Here is a 15069-nt window from a genome sequence, read left to right as displayed (position 1 = left end):
TTAAGATAATTATAAAATTTCCAATTTTTGTAAGATTTGATTTTTACAAATAATAAGTAAAATAATAAAAGAATTCAGCTTAGTTTACAAATAAAAGAAATTAAAAAAGTTCTAATTAAGACATTAAAAATAAAATTAATATCAAATGCTAATCGTCATAATAAATAATTGATAAAAAACTAATCTTATCAAAAAAAATAAGCCAACTTGATAAGAAACTAAATTCATTCTGAAATATGATCTCTTAAATTAATTGCTATTAAATAAAACGAATTCTTAGTTATTTTAAAAGATAAATTATCATAAATAATTTAAAAATTATTACTGACAAGTTATATTTTAAAAATACTCTAATTTAAGAGCATTAATAAATTTTATTCTTTAAGAAATAGTAAGTAGAAAGGTATAAATAGATTAATGCAGTTTAATAATCTTAAATAAGAACATCTCATTAAAAATTTTTGTATTTTTATTTAAGAAATTTAAAAAAAAATAAATAATTATTTAAGATTTTTAATAAAAACATTTTTTATTTATTTATTTTAAAAAAGATTTTCTTAAAAAAATAAACAAAATTATAAATTTGCATAAATTAATTTGTGATATAAATTTAAGAAATTCATGATAAATTATTAAAAGATTTGTTTATCTATTTCAGCTATTCTGCTATTTAAAATTTAAAAAAACCTATTTATAAGACTTAAATAAAAATGTTTATATTTTTAAAAAGGTAAAAAGCTTTATGTTCAACATTAGTTTTACTGTTTACAAATATAGTATGAAAATTGTTTAAAGTATTTTTTAGTAGTAATATTCGTAATAATGGCTGGTTAAATCAGTAAATATTATAGACATCTATATTTTTAAATATTTATTTCTTTAACATTTTTAATTTCTACTTGGAACAACTCAAAATAAGTTTTTAAAATTTTTTACTAAAAATTAAAATAAATAAAAGCTTAATTTTTGTAAGCGCAAAATATTTTATTTTAATATGTATTTCAGATTATGAAATTTGATGAGTTTATCTAAATTATTAGCAAAATTTATTTTAAAATAAATATTTTGGCATTTATTAGATCTAAAAATAATTTAAATATATTAATTTCTTATTAAATTTACCTTTTTAATTATTTTTGGTAGAAATTTTTTAAGTAGAATCTCAAATTTTTTTTCTTTAAAATTAGGGTAATTTGGATTTTATTTATAAAATGGACATGCATTGAGGTGAATTTGATATGAAATAATGAATTGCAATAAAAGAATGAAGAACAAACATCAAGTAAGTAACATATATTTTATTATTTATTATAAATTTATGGAGTAATATTAAATTTGTGATAGTGTTGTTTTTAAATTAGGCAACGTTTTTATTTGTTATCAGTTTGAGTGGATCAATCAATCCATTAAAATTTTTTCAAAGCTTGGGTTGGACTTCAACTTCAGGACCAGCGATTTGGATCAATTGCATTTCAGTTCCATAGAGAGGGTGGTCTTTTTCAGTGAATTAGATGCTTCTGAGTTGGCTTGAACCTTAGTTTTCTTATACCTTACCAACGATAAGGGGGTTAGTGGTGATTGCAAATGAGATTTCATAACCAAGACCAATAATTCTGGCAGCTTGCATGTTAAGAGCTCCATAGAAACCACAACCATTGTATTCTTCATCAACACATTGGTAGGAGAAAATGCAAACTTTATTTCTTTCAACCTTGTAGTTAAGGAGACCGTCGAACAATTAAGCGTGAGCCTTTCCAATAACTTAGAACATTTCAGGGAGATCTTTTCCCTTAGTCTTAGGGTTAAGGAAATCAACATAGTCAATAATGATTTATACAGCAACAAGCTTGTTGTCGCAGAATAAAACTGAAGAAGTTTCAGAATCGGCAGTGCATTCGATTCTTTCTAAGATAATAGGGATGACCTATTCAGGGGTGGATTAGAATTTTTTCCAAACAGGGTTGTGCTTGGTGAATTCTTTGTAGATGAGCTTAGCTACCTCAGGGCAGTGCTCCCTTCTCATAACTTCGATGGTGTAGTCTTCTCTTCTTTGTCTCTTAGCCATTTTATTAGAATATGATTTGCTATTAATTTTTCTATATTTTAGATAGTCTTTTAATTTTATGAAATTTATTATTATTTATATCGAAATAATTGGTGAAAATGGAGAAGTATTTAAAGTTATTAATTATATGGCATTATAAAAGATATTAAATTTACCTTGTAATTTACTTCTGATTTTGGCTAAACTAGTTCAATTATACACTTGAGTATGTTTGTTATATAGATACAATTAGTTACTAAATCTTGATCTTAATTTGCCTATTACCCTTTATATTTAATTAAATCTTTCCCTTCCTAGAGTTACAGTATGAAGTGATTAATTTTAAAAGATATTAAATACTAATAATTCTTTTACTTTAATTTACATTGATGTTTTGATAAAAGAAATTTATTAGCAAAGGAAAGCCATACTCTAATATTTAATTTTTATTTCGTGAAAAAGAGTAATTAAACAAGTGTTTTAGGTCTAAGGCAAATGCCTTTATATATCCCCCACCAGCTCAAAAAGATATTTCAAACCCAAACAATTACGTCAACTAAAACTGATTTCGTCATATTCAAACAGAAAAAACTAAAACCATAAAAGTTGAATACTTATGAAAATTAAAATTATATTTTATGTTATTTTATAGGATAAGAATAATTTTTCCAGACTATTTTTATTTGCATCATTATTTTTTCTGACATATTATAGCATTACCTATTATCAAAAATAAAAAACTATTTGCTTCTTCATATAAAGTTAGAGAGTATTGAATAAAAAACAAATTATAAATTTCATAATTACGCTTACAATTCCTACAAATTAAAAAATATTCTTTTATTAGAAGCACAAAAGAAACCATTTAAATAGCTTGAAAGAAATTTAGGATATATCTCAAAAAGCAAACAATTCATTCTTGGGAGAAAAAAATATCATACCATTTGAAATTTATATTTAGGTTCAAACGATGTTATTTCTTTTTATAAAGTATAAATTTGTAATTAAGACAAAAATGGTTAAATATATTGATAATAAATAAGCATTCAATTAGCAATATATCTGAGAAAAAAAATTTAAATCTAGAACGATCATATGCTCATAATTTGTATTGAAATTTTTGTAAGTAAATAGCAAAAATTGACATTATTAAAATAAAAATAGGATTTATAAAAAAATAATGTTTTGATTATTATAATTTTTACGAGATACTCTTAGATGAAATAGAAAAAATTTTAGTTAAATTAAATAATCACTTATTTTTAAATAGGTTTGAAATTCATATTGCAATTTAAATTTTTGTTTTAGCAAAGAAAATATTTTTTATCTTGAGAATAGTTATTAATTTTAAAAAAGAAGATAACAGCTTATATTTTTTTTAGATAATGAGTGAATAAAATGCAAGATACTTTTATAAAAAAAGAGACAAAAAAATATAATTTTGTTTGGAAATCATTAGCTGTGGTAAATTATATTAGTAGTCTATAAAAATTTTAAATATTAATCAATTCAATTTAAATTAACAAACAGGTTTAACAAAATCAGAGGTCAATATTTTTTTACCAAAATATTTATATATTTTAATTAATTCGTCATTGGACATCCAAAAAAATTATAAAAGATATTAGAAAAGGATATCATTACTTTTGTTAATTGATATTTTTGTTTCTTCCACTATTTTGACATATAAATAGTGATTTCAATGCACTAAATTTTTAAAACAACACCATTTATCTACTATCTTTAATTTTATTTTTATTTTTTAGACAAATTTGATGAATAAAAGAATGAGTTATATTTCATAACAAAGAAATAAATATGGTAAAATTAATAGGATATTTACATTTTTGATTTTTGATTTTTAGTTTTTAGTTTTTAAATTTTGAATCTTAAATGTAATTTGAATATTTCCTAAAATATTTTAATAATAAAAATCATATAGAAAACTAATAAAAATAAAATTTAAAGCTATTATTTTTATATTATTAAAGGATATGATTTGCTTATATAATTTCGTAAGTAGTATTAATAAAAGAATTATTACTTATTTTATTTTGAAATTATTGTTTAGTTTACATTTTTTAAGCAAATGATTTGATATTAATGCAATGGTTAAAATCAGTGTGTTAATTAATTTTATGGTAATATTTTAGGTTTCTCATATTTAATTTTTAGAATGATTTCATTTTCCTATTCTATTTCTTTTATTCATACTTTGTAACATTGACAAATTAGATATATTTAATATTGTAAAAATTTAATTAAAAATTCAACATTAAAAAAAATGTTTTTTTTCTTAAAAGTAATTGCAATTAAAAAAATAAATTCTTTGAGTTTTTTATGATAAATTTGATTTTTTAAAATTAGATGTTAAGCAATTATTTTAGCTTTTAATAATTTAATAGTAAATTTAAAAATGTTAGAATATAAAGCATATAAAAACTTAATTCAACATTTTTTTCAAAAATAAAATAAATTATGAATTAATCAGAATTTAACAAAAATGTTATTTAAAATATTTTTCATTATCTTACAATTTTTTAATATAAATAATATAATATATTAAATGAATTGAATGAAAAAAAAATTTGTTTATTTATTTTAAAAATTGTTAATCTCGGGAAAATAGCTGATATATATAAATGAAATAATGAATAAAATAATTAAAGCTAAATTAATGTTAAATAGTAAATATGTTGTTTACCTTATACCTATTAGTTTGATTTTACATTTATTTAATTTTCAGTTAATATCTATTAGAATTGAATAACAACCATGTAAATATATTTATTTATAAACGACCAATATTTTTAATTTAAAATCAATCTAATTTACAAATTTTGAAAATATCATTTCCCCCTACTTTACTATCATTTTATTATGTAAATATAAATTAGTCGTGTTGATTTTTAAATGTTTTTTCTTTTATTTTAAATAAGGATTTTCACCAAAATTCATTAATCCACATATATTTTGGTAATTAAATCAAGTTACTAAAAAAAATTAAATTAAATAATCAAACAAAATAAGTTGATAAACACAAGTCGTTAAGTAGAAAAGTCAATTTTCGAATATTGTCAACACAAAAAAAGCAATACAAAATTAGTTATAGGACAAGCAAATCAATTATTTATTATTTAAGGTTAATAGTATATTTTAGGGAGATATGAGCGATTAAAAGAGCTACACTTCGCCTAAGTAGCTCATGTATTTAACAATCGAAGATTACTAATTTGATAATAAGAAAATATAAAGCAGTTTTGAATGTAGGGTTAGCATTAATGACCTAGAACTTGATGTTCTCTCTCTTCATAAAGTTTCTCTTGAAATTCCTATTTATTCTTATGGAGACTCTTTAAATCTGTTTTTTGTTAATACAAAAAATGAATTAATTGGCAGTATAACTTTCCCATTGGAGTTATTTTCAGATTAAAAAATTGTCAAAAGATGGTAAATTTATTGTAGCTCTTAATAAATAATCAATTAATCAATAAAATACAAGGATAACTCTTTTTGACCCTGAGGATGATAATTATGATGGAGACTTTCTTGAAGATGATACTGAAGTGCCTCGCGTATTGCTGAATTTCTAAATGTCTTAAATATCTAACGAGTACATATCTTAAGAATAGTCAAAATACGTCTACATGAGCAACTTAAACTCTTTAAAGTAAAATACTTTTGTTTATACCTATAAAGAAACCTTATAGCAATTATTTTTTAAATTAAAAAAATTATAAGTGGATTCGAAGGTAGTAATAATGAAGGAATGAATGCAAATACCTACAATTAAAATAGCTCTAATAGCAATTTTACTTATAACATCCCAATAAATAATAAATTTGGAAAATCAATTGATGCTTTGCAATAATAAGATGAGAATAGGGAGTAAAATACATTGAATTCATCTGCAACAAAGAAGAATAACAAAGAAATAGAAACAACTCATTTTGAATTAGAGTAGCTAAAGTAAAAATATTTTTTTTCTTTTCTTTTTATATATATATATTTTTTTAACAGAAAAGATTTTGAATAAGAGCTTTAAAAAATTAAATAAGTCACATAGGACTTCTCAAACGAGAGAGATATGTTTTTAAAATCTCAAAAATTAACAAGTGCTAATTCCTCTTATGAGCTTTTAACTGAAAAGTAAATAAATTATTAAAATAAAATATCAATTCAGAGTTTTTTTTAATAATAGGATAAGCAAGCAAATAAATGAGTTTATTTTGCAAAATAATTAACAAAAAAAATAAAATGAATAAATCAGCTCTCTATAAAAAGAGATATATAGCCTGAAAGCTACAATAGCAACTAGAGATATAAATATTAAGGATTTAGAGCAAAAGTTAAAAATAATGAAACAAAGAGAGGAGTAATTATATGTTCAAATATAAGCTTTGAATGTAGTTATAGATGACTTAAAAGCTTAAAATAGTGAGCTAAAGCAGCAATACTCTGAGATTTAAGAAGCACTTTAGAGTTCAGATCGAAATAGCTTAAATTAAACACAGGTAAATTTGAATTTTCTAAAATTTTATTTCTAATTTTTTTTTCTTGCTTAAGAAATTCAAGAAGGAATCAGAAAAAGATATTCAAGATTAATTAGACTAACAAATAAACAGCTTTGATAAAGAAGTTAGAGATCTTTAAGAAGAAATCCAAAAGAGATAACAAAAAGAGCTAGAAAATGAGTCTAAGCTTAAAGAATATGAGTTACAATTCAAGATTCAAGACAAAAAAATATCTTAATTGCTTTAAATCTAAAGAGAAAGTGACCTGCTATAGAAATGCAAATCTAACTAAGGAGATTCTAGAGATAGTCATATTTAATTTGAATAAAATGTCTTATTGGAATAAATCAAAAAAAATTATGAGTTAAGCATAAATAACCTTACTGATATAATTCAAAGCAAAGATAAATTAATTTCGGAGCTTAATTAATAACTATATATGTCAATATAGCCTGAAAATGATCTCTCAGCTTCAAACTACTCTTAAAAACTAGGAAATTCTCACAGCGGTAAAAAAAGTGAATAAATAGAATTTTTAGAAAATGAAATACTACGCCAAATATAGTTAATAAATGCAAATGAGAAAAAAATAAATGAATTAGTCTATGAAAATAACGATCTCAGAGAGAAAAATTTCAATCTACATTAGAAACTTAATATTTCAAAGAGTGAAGGTCTCACTAAGAATTAACTTTTACAGCAAAAGACTAAAGAATTAGAAATTTAAATTTCAGAGTTAAGAGAAAAAAATTATTCAGATTACCATGAAAAAGAATTAATAAACGCAAAATATGAAAAAATTTAATTTGACTTTATTTAAATGAAGGAATTACTTTCTTTGAAAGAGTTGGAAGTGTAAAAATTAAACTCACTAATACAAGAGATATAATATGAAAACTCTCAAATTCCTTCACTAAAAGAATCTATACATAAATTTGAGTTTAATTACTAGTAAATTTAAGCTAAAGTTGAAGAAGTTGAATAGGATAATAGAGACTATATGTCATAGAATAAAGTTTTAGAAGAGACTCTTGCTTAAATGAGAGCTTAGAAAGAAGGTTTATTATCTAAATATGAAGAAGTATAAAAAAAATAATAAGGAACTATGCTATAAATGGAAGAATTAGCTTAAAGGACAGAAGAAATGCTCAACGAAATCTAAATTTTAACTGAAGAAAAGGATTTGTTGAAAGAAAAGTATGAAGTTACTATCGAAGAAAGAAATTTGAAAGAAAATGAATATACGAAGTCAGTTTTAGAAATCAAATAAACAATAATAATAATGCAATAAAATCTAGACAATGTTAATAATATCCTAAATGAAGAGAGATAGTTGAATTCATAGCTATAAGAAGAAATAGCAAAATTAAATGGAGCAAATAGTTAATTAGAAAGCTAATTTATTGAGGAATCAATCAAATGCAAATAATTAAATGAAAGAGAAGTTCACTATAAACAGGAGATAGGCAATTTATAATAGTAAATTGCATATAAGCACTAAGAATTACTTTAATTAAAAGATTAGATAACCAGCTTAAGTGATTCTAGCTCTGAATTCAAAGAAGAAGCTTAAAAGAAATTTGAGTACATGAACCAAGTAATAAAACAAAAATAATAAGAAATAGAGGATATGTAAAATTAATTGGATGATCTAGAAAAATAAATATAAGATTTAAATCATCAATCTGAATAAAAGTTAGAATCCTAAAAAATTTAATATAACCAATAAATTTAAGAGCTGAACAGCTTAAATTAACAATATATATTAAAATTCACTTAAGAAATTGAGAATTTGAAGCTTACAGAATAATAAGAAAAAGATTAAAATGATAAGAAATTAAATTTGCAAATTAATAGCTTAAATAGTCAAATTTTAAATCTTTAAAGTGAATTAGAAGAGAGTAGATCAAGCAATTAAGCCTAAATTAAAAGCTTTAAAACTTAGATTGAGCTTCTTTAAAATAAAAATGAATAAATAACAGATCAGCTAGGTTAGCAAGACTTATCTATTTAGATGTATGAATAGAAAATATTGCTGCTCTAAAATTAAGAAAATGAACTCAAGATAAACTATCAAAAAGAGTTAGAAGAGCTAAAGGCTCACCTAATATTCCAAAAAGAATAAGAAATGACTCTATAAAAGTAGGACCTTACTTTATTATACTAAGGATAAATAGATGATATGGCAAAAAGTATGCAGTAGCTTTAATTTGATTTAGATTTTACAAAACAAAATTTGAGTAGTTAAATAGAAGAAGCTCAAAAATAGAATGCATTATTACAAAAATAAGAAGAAGAAATATCTCAACTTAATAGTGGCATAATAAAATATTAAAATTAAAACTAAGAATATAAAACTTAATTAGAATTAGAAAAATAATAATATTTGGAAAAAAATAATTAGCTTAATTAATAACACAAAAAGTAACTAGATGAAATTTAGTTGGATCACTCAAAATTATTAGATGAATTGAGGAATTAGATAAAATTTTTAAATGAAACATATTAAATTAATTAATAATAAGATGAAGATAAAATTAATGATTTGGATTAAAAAGTGAAGTAATCAAATTAAGAAAATTAAGAAAAATAAGAATAAATAGAATTATTAAATGAAAATATTGAAAACTATTAAAACTCTCTGAATGAAATCATATCTAAAAATAAAGAAATTTAGGAATAGTATCAGTAGTTATCCTTAGAAAACTAAGTTGTTCTTGCAAATTACTAATAATCAAAATAATAAGTTGAGTAGCTTTAATAAAAACTTGATGATACAAATAATTAATGTGATAAATATCTAAAATTATAAGAGTCATATGAATAAGAAATAGCTAATCTTAAGGAATTTATCTTATCTTAGGGTAATTAGTTAAAAGAATCTGAGGATATCATAGCTACTCACATAAAAGAAGTAGAAAATTTAACAAATATTATTAATGAGTTTGAAATAATTCGTTAAAAGCTCATCGAATCAGAAGAAACAGAAGCTAAACTATAAAATTAGCTTGAAATTTCTTAATAATAATAAAAAAATTATAAAGATTTATTGGAAGAATAATATCTAGAAAGTAGCAAACTTCAGCAAAAAATTGATGAATAATAATAAGTAATTAAGAGTTAATCATCAGATTTGATTAATCTTATTAATGAAAAGAAAGAATTGTAAAATCATTATGAGGAAAAAATTACTAATCTCAATGAAAATTTAAAATCTATTGAAGATGAAAAATACCAAGAATAAAATGCAATTCAAGAGAAAGATTCAGTAATAAATTAACTAAGAAAAGAGTTGGAGCAATATAATCAAGAAAAGGAAAGTTTACAATCTGAATTTAAATAATAAATGCAAGATCTACAAGAATTAAATATTAATTTAAAAAAATAAATAGAAATTTCCACATAAACACTTCATGAAAAATAAACAGAAATAGAAGAATATAAGCTTAGATTAACAGAGAAAGCTAAAAAAATTGAAACAAATCAGTAGGAAGTATAGGAGAATAGCATAAAATTATAAATAACTATAGCTGAAAAAGAAAATGCAGAATAGAAAATAATAGAACTCACTAAATTATTAAAAGAAGCTTAACTAAAGGAAGAAAAACTGACAGCAGAATTGTTAAAAAAAGAAAATCTAATTTTAGAAAATGTTGATTAAATAAACATGATAAATGAATAATTAGTTATATGCGAGATAAATTTAAAGGAAAATAAATAATTTGAAAAAGAATGTCAACAAAAAGATGAGTTAATCAAGCAACTTCAGTCTCAAATTGTCTTGCTTAAAGATTAGATTAAATTACTAGAAGTTTAATTCAATGAAAAACAAAGTGAAGCTTCAAAACATCAAAAGCATAGCCTTTAAAAAGATTTTTAGATTCAAGAAAAAGAAAACGATCTACAAAATTTATCTAAGGAAAATCAAGATTTAAAGTAAAAATTGAACCTAAATTAATAAGAAATTATTAAATTAGAGGCAGAAATAGCAAATATAAAGAATAAATCATTAAGTGAATATAATGAGATGCAAGAAGAATAACAAAAATTAAAGGAGTCATTTTAATAAGAAAAATAACAATACAAAGTTTAAATAAATGAAATTAAAGATAATGCTGAAAAGGAAAAATAAAACTTCAAAAAATGTAAAGAAAACTTAGAAGAGTAAAATGAATAGCTTAGATTGCAAGTTTCTAAAGCATTAACAGAAATAGAAGAATTAAAATCTGTTAATGATTAAATTTTTGCTAATAAATTAAGAGAAGAAACGAAAAGATTCACTTCTTTGATGGAAAAATATTATGAGCTTGAAGAAACAAATAATAAAAACTTAGAAAAACTTTAGTAAAATGAATCTCTCTTAAAAGATATGCAAGAATAAGAAGTCATTAGAAGCACTTAATTGAGTGATCTTAATTAAATTATTAAAGAAGCTAATACTTTAAACAAAACTCTGGCTGCATAAATCGAAGATCTGAAAAAGGACATAGATGAGAACGATCTAAAGTAAAACGAAAAAATAGAATAAGAAAAAAAAAAAAATAGAAACCTAGAAGTTAGATTACAAGATTTATAGGAATAAATAGTATATCTTACTTAAGAAAATGAAAAATATGCTCTCAGTTAACAAAGTTAGATAGAAACACAAAAACTCGAGGATTTGCAAAGTGAAAAAATTTTATTACTCTAAACAATTGAAAGTTCTAATAAAGAAAAGGAACAATTGATGCAAGAATTAGATTATTTCAAAGCAGAATTAGAATAGTTGCAAATAGACAGAAAAGTTCTCTAAGAAGAAGTTGAATTACTTAATAAAATGACAACTTTACAGTTAAAAACTTAAGAAAATGATGTAAAATCAGTATATTAAGAATAATTAGAAGAAGCAAATAGGATTAAGCTAGAATTAATTTAAAGTTTATAAGATAAAGAAAGAGAATTGTCTGAAAAGGAAGCTGAATTGCTAGCAACTAAATTATAAGAGCAAAGCTTAAGTAAAAAAATTGAAGACTTGAGAAGCTCTTAAGAAATGCTAACAAAAGAATAATAAAAATTCTAAATTATTTAAGCTGAAGAGCTAGAAAGTAAATTAAACAAATACAACGAAGACAAAATGAGTATGATATAAACTATTAACGATTTAGAGTATACTATTGACAAATTAGTTAAATAAAATGAATTATTATCATCAGAAATCGAGAAAAGAGATAGAGAATACATTTCTGTTTGCCAACAAATTGAAGATACAGAAAATAGATTAGCTATGTAATCTGATTCATTGTTTTACTAAGAAAAATATGAAACAGCATTAAAATAACTATAAGAAAAGCAACAAGAAATAGACAATATTAATAAAATTAGTGAAGAAAAAATGTTAACTTTGAAGAATCAAATTGAGGAATTAAAAGTAAGTAATAAATAAAGCAGTGAAATTTTTGAAGCTGAAAAGAGAAATAAAGAATAGGAAAGGGATAATATTCTTTTAAAAGAGCTAAAAATGAAAGAAGAGCTCCTTTTAAATCTAAAAGAAGAGATTTTGTAGTTAAAATAGAATTATGATTAAGAAATCAAAGACTCAAATTAGAAGAATAATGAATTAATATAAAGAAAAGAATAAGATCATTTGATGCAAATGAACCACATGAGAAATGACTTAGTTTAATAGTTCAGTGAATAATTTGATCTCCTCAAAATGAAGTCTGAATAAACTGAATTATAAAATGCTGAATAAATTTAGAGCATAATTACAGAAAAAAATGAAATAATTGAAAAAATTCTTAAGGAAAAAAATGAAATCTTAAACGATCTCTCAAACTAAAAGAATTGCTTATATAATGAATTCACAATAGAAAAATCTAGACTTATTTAAATGAATGAAAATCTCCTAGAAGAGCTATCAGGGTTACGCTAGTCTCTGCATAAGGCAAATCTAAGCGAGCAAAAGAAACTGCAAAGCTCAGGATAAAAAAATAAATATGAATCAGAAAACGATTATATAACTTAACAAAATTACGAAGCTTAGGATTTGCATGAACAACTTTTAGTTAAAGAAAAAATTATAAAGTTGAAAGAATAAGAAATCAACGACCTCATTTAACAAAAAAATAAAATTGATGAAAAATATTAAGAAAACCTTCTTAAAAATGACGATTTAATAAATAGGATAGAAGAAATTTCTAAGAGAAATCAAGAATTAATTTATCAAAATGAAGAATTGACTGAGATATTTGAGAAAAACTAACAAAAATTCTAGGTTTTATCCGAAATGTATGATTTAAGGATGAGTGAAATTCATAACTTGCAAAATTAGCTTGATCAATTTGCTAGCCCTTCGAGATTATAGATATTTAGTTAAAATAGAGACCATAACAGTAAGATAGATAGATAAGATGAAGATGATGATAGACACACTCTAAAAGATAGAAATATTTTGAATAATGAATCAAGTATTATTCCTTTAGATACATAAGAGGTATGTGGAGATAGCACAACCTATAATTACTAAAATGAAATTCCTTAGTAAGAATCATTTTTTGAAAAACACCCTGCAGCTTTAGCAGCAGTTTAAGCATCTAACTCAGCTCGCTAACAATATTTATACTACGGATTGTCTTATGAAGATCTTTAAAAGAAAGTAGCTTAACTTGGAGAAGAATTAAATATTGTAAGACAAGAAGACGAAAGTAAGAAAATCTAAATTACTGAACTTTAAAAGTAATTAGATATTATGAGAAACTAACAAAATGAGATAGAATTTTCATTGATGTAGTAGCAACATTAAATGAACTTAAAATCTTCAGCAAGGAAAAATCAAAATACTTAGATGTCTTTGCAACTTAATCCATCTAATTAATAAGCAGGTACAGAACTTTCAATAACTAATTTTAACTCTACTGCTCCTGTTCAGTTAACTACAAATACATTTGAGGTTATCCCAGAGTAAATAGCAACTGAAAGAAAAGAAAATAATAAACAAGAAAATTTGCAATAATATTTTGGAGGATCAAGGGCTATATAAATGGCTTAAAACGAAGCAACAATCATTAAATTGTAGTTTGAAATAGAAAAAGTTAATTCTGAGAAAGACTAACTCTATGAAGAAATCAATTCACTAAGAAAAGAAATTGAAATCTTAATACATCAAATTGTTGAATTAGAATCAGAAAATAAGTCACTTAATTAGAAACTAGACAATAAAATAAAATAAGAAGAATTAGATAATAAATTGTCAAATACATTCGAAGAAATCAAAAATTATACTCCTAAACAGTAGAAATATAACTATTAGTAGAACTAGACTCCAAGTAGAGGAGTTAATACATCTCCATTTAATAGATAAGTAACTCCAAATGATAAAAAATCTACTCTAAGCACATCTAAAAAATCTCCCAACAGTGTCAAAAGATAAGAGACAAAGAGTGGATTTAAGTAAGAAATCTACTCAATTTAGGAAGATCATGAATTGAATGATTTGATAGAGAAACATATGGAAATGATTAAAGAACTCTAACTCAAGAACAAGTAATTATAAGAAGAAAATGAGTAACTTAAAGATAGCTTAGGTAAGAATTTGGATGATTTGCAAATGAAAAATGATGAGATTTACATGAAGTACGAAGAAAAAATTAAATAATACAACTCAGGTTATTCAGCAAAATATATTAATTTAATCAAAGAAAATGAAGAATTAAATTTCCTTAACAAACAACTAAAGGCTGAAAATGAAAAAATTACACAATAAAACGCACAACTAAAAGAATATAATGCTTAGTTAATTGAAAAAATATCTTCAGAATAATAATAGAATGTACCAAAGTAAATTTCTAATACTTAATCACCTTTTAAAAGCCCTTTAAGCAAGTAAATTGTTCCAATAATTTCTGTAAATGAACCTCCAGAGTAAGTTAAAGTATCTATGGAGAGACCTTATACTCCTGAAATGTCATACAACTAGTAGGACTTCATTGAGAACTCACCATAGTTCTAGAGATTTATAAGTGGTTTAGAAAAATAATATGAAAATAGTTAGAATGAAAAAGTAAATAACAGATACTAATAAATGTATTTCTTAAATGACAACTACAGTGATGCTCATAGATCTGATTTTATTAATAACTCTAATAATACTAGTACGAATAACATAAATCTCTCAAAAAGTGCTACAAAATTACCTCCATCTGGCTAAAAAAAGGCAAGTGCTTCATTTATTTTTACTCATTCTAAGCAAGATCTAGCAAGTGAAAAGGAATCAAATGTTAATAACTCTTATGTGATAAATAATTAACAGTAATAAAATTGTCTTATGAGTGGATCAAAATCGCAGAGATAAGACAAGAGATCTTCCTCAAATACCAACGCTAAAAACTCTTTACTCTAATTAAAAGCAATTGCTTCTCGTGAGAGTCCTTTTAAATGAGAGTGATTCTAAATTTTTTAAATTCCTTAAAAAATATATCCTATTAAAATTAAATTAATTTTATTATAAAATTTTTAATTAATTAATTAAATAAA

General features: G+C 22.9%; 2 protein-coding genes across 2 annotated transcripts; one reads left to right on the top strand and one right to left on the bottom strand. All coding sequences in view use genetic code 6, as the record gives it.

Annotated features, from left to right (window-relative positions):
* Positions 1–1417: 1417 nt before the first annotated feature.
* On the bottom strand, positions 1418–2161 carry TTHERM_01099110 (hypothetical protein; the record flags this gene model as incomplete). Its single annotated transcript, XM_001030327.3, has 1 exon — positions 1418–2161. Exon 1 carries the CDS (start codon positions 2063–2065, stop codon positions 1418–1420), a length of 648 nt encoding a protein of 215 aa, XP_001030327.1. The 5' UTR covers positions 2066–2161.
* Positions 2162–5210: 3049 nt separating this feature from the next.
* TTHERM_01099090 (hypothetical protein) lies at positions 5211–14974 on the top strand (the record flags this gene model as incomplete). Its single annotated transcript, XM_001030325.2, has 6 exons — positions 5211–5494; positions 5547–5714; positions 5786–6013; positions 6065–6193; positions 6246–6558; positions 6611–14974. 6 exons carry the CDS (start codon positions 5211–5213, stop codon positions 14972–14974), a joined length of 9486 nt encoding a protein of 3161 aa, XP_001030325.2.
* Between the last annotated feature and the right edge of the window lie 95 nt (positions 14975–15069).

Source organism: Tetrahymena thermophila, assembly GCF_000189635.1.
Source record: "Tetrahymena thermophila SB210 genomic scaffold scf_8254544, whole genome shotgun sequence".
Classification (NCBI taxonomy): Eukaryota; Ciliophora; class Oligohymenophorea; order Hymenostomatida; family Tetrahymenidae; genus Tetrahymena; species Tetrahymena thermophila.
The sequence above is the reverse complement of the archived record's forward strand: the minus strand, read 5'-3'. Positions and strand labels throughout refer to the sequence as shown.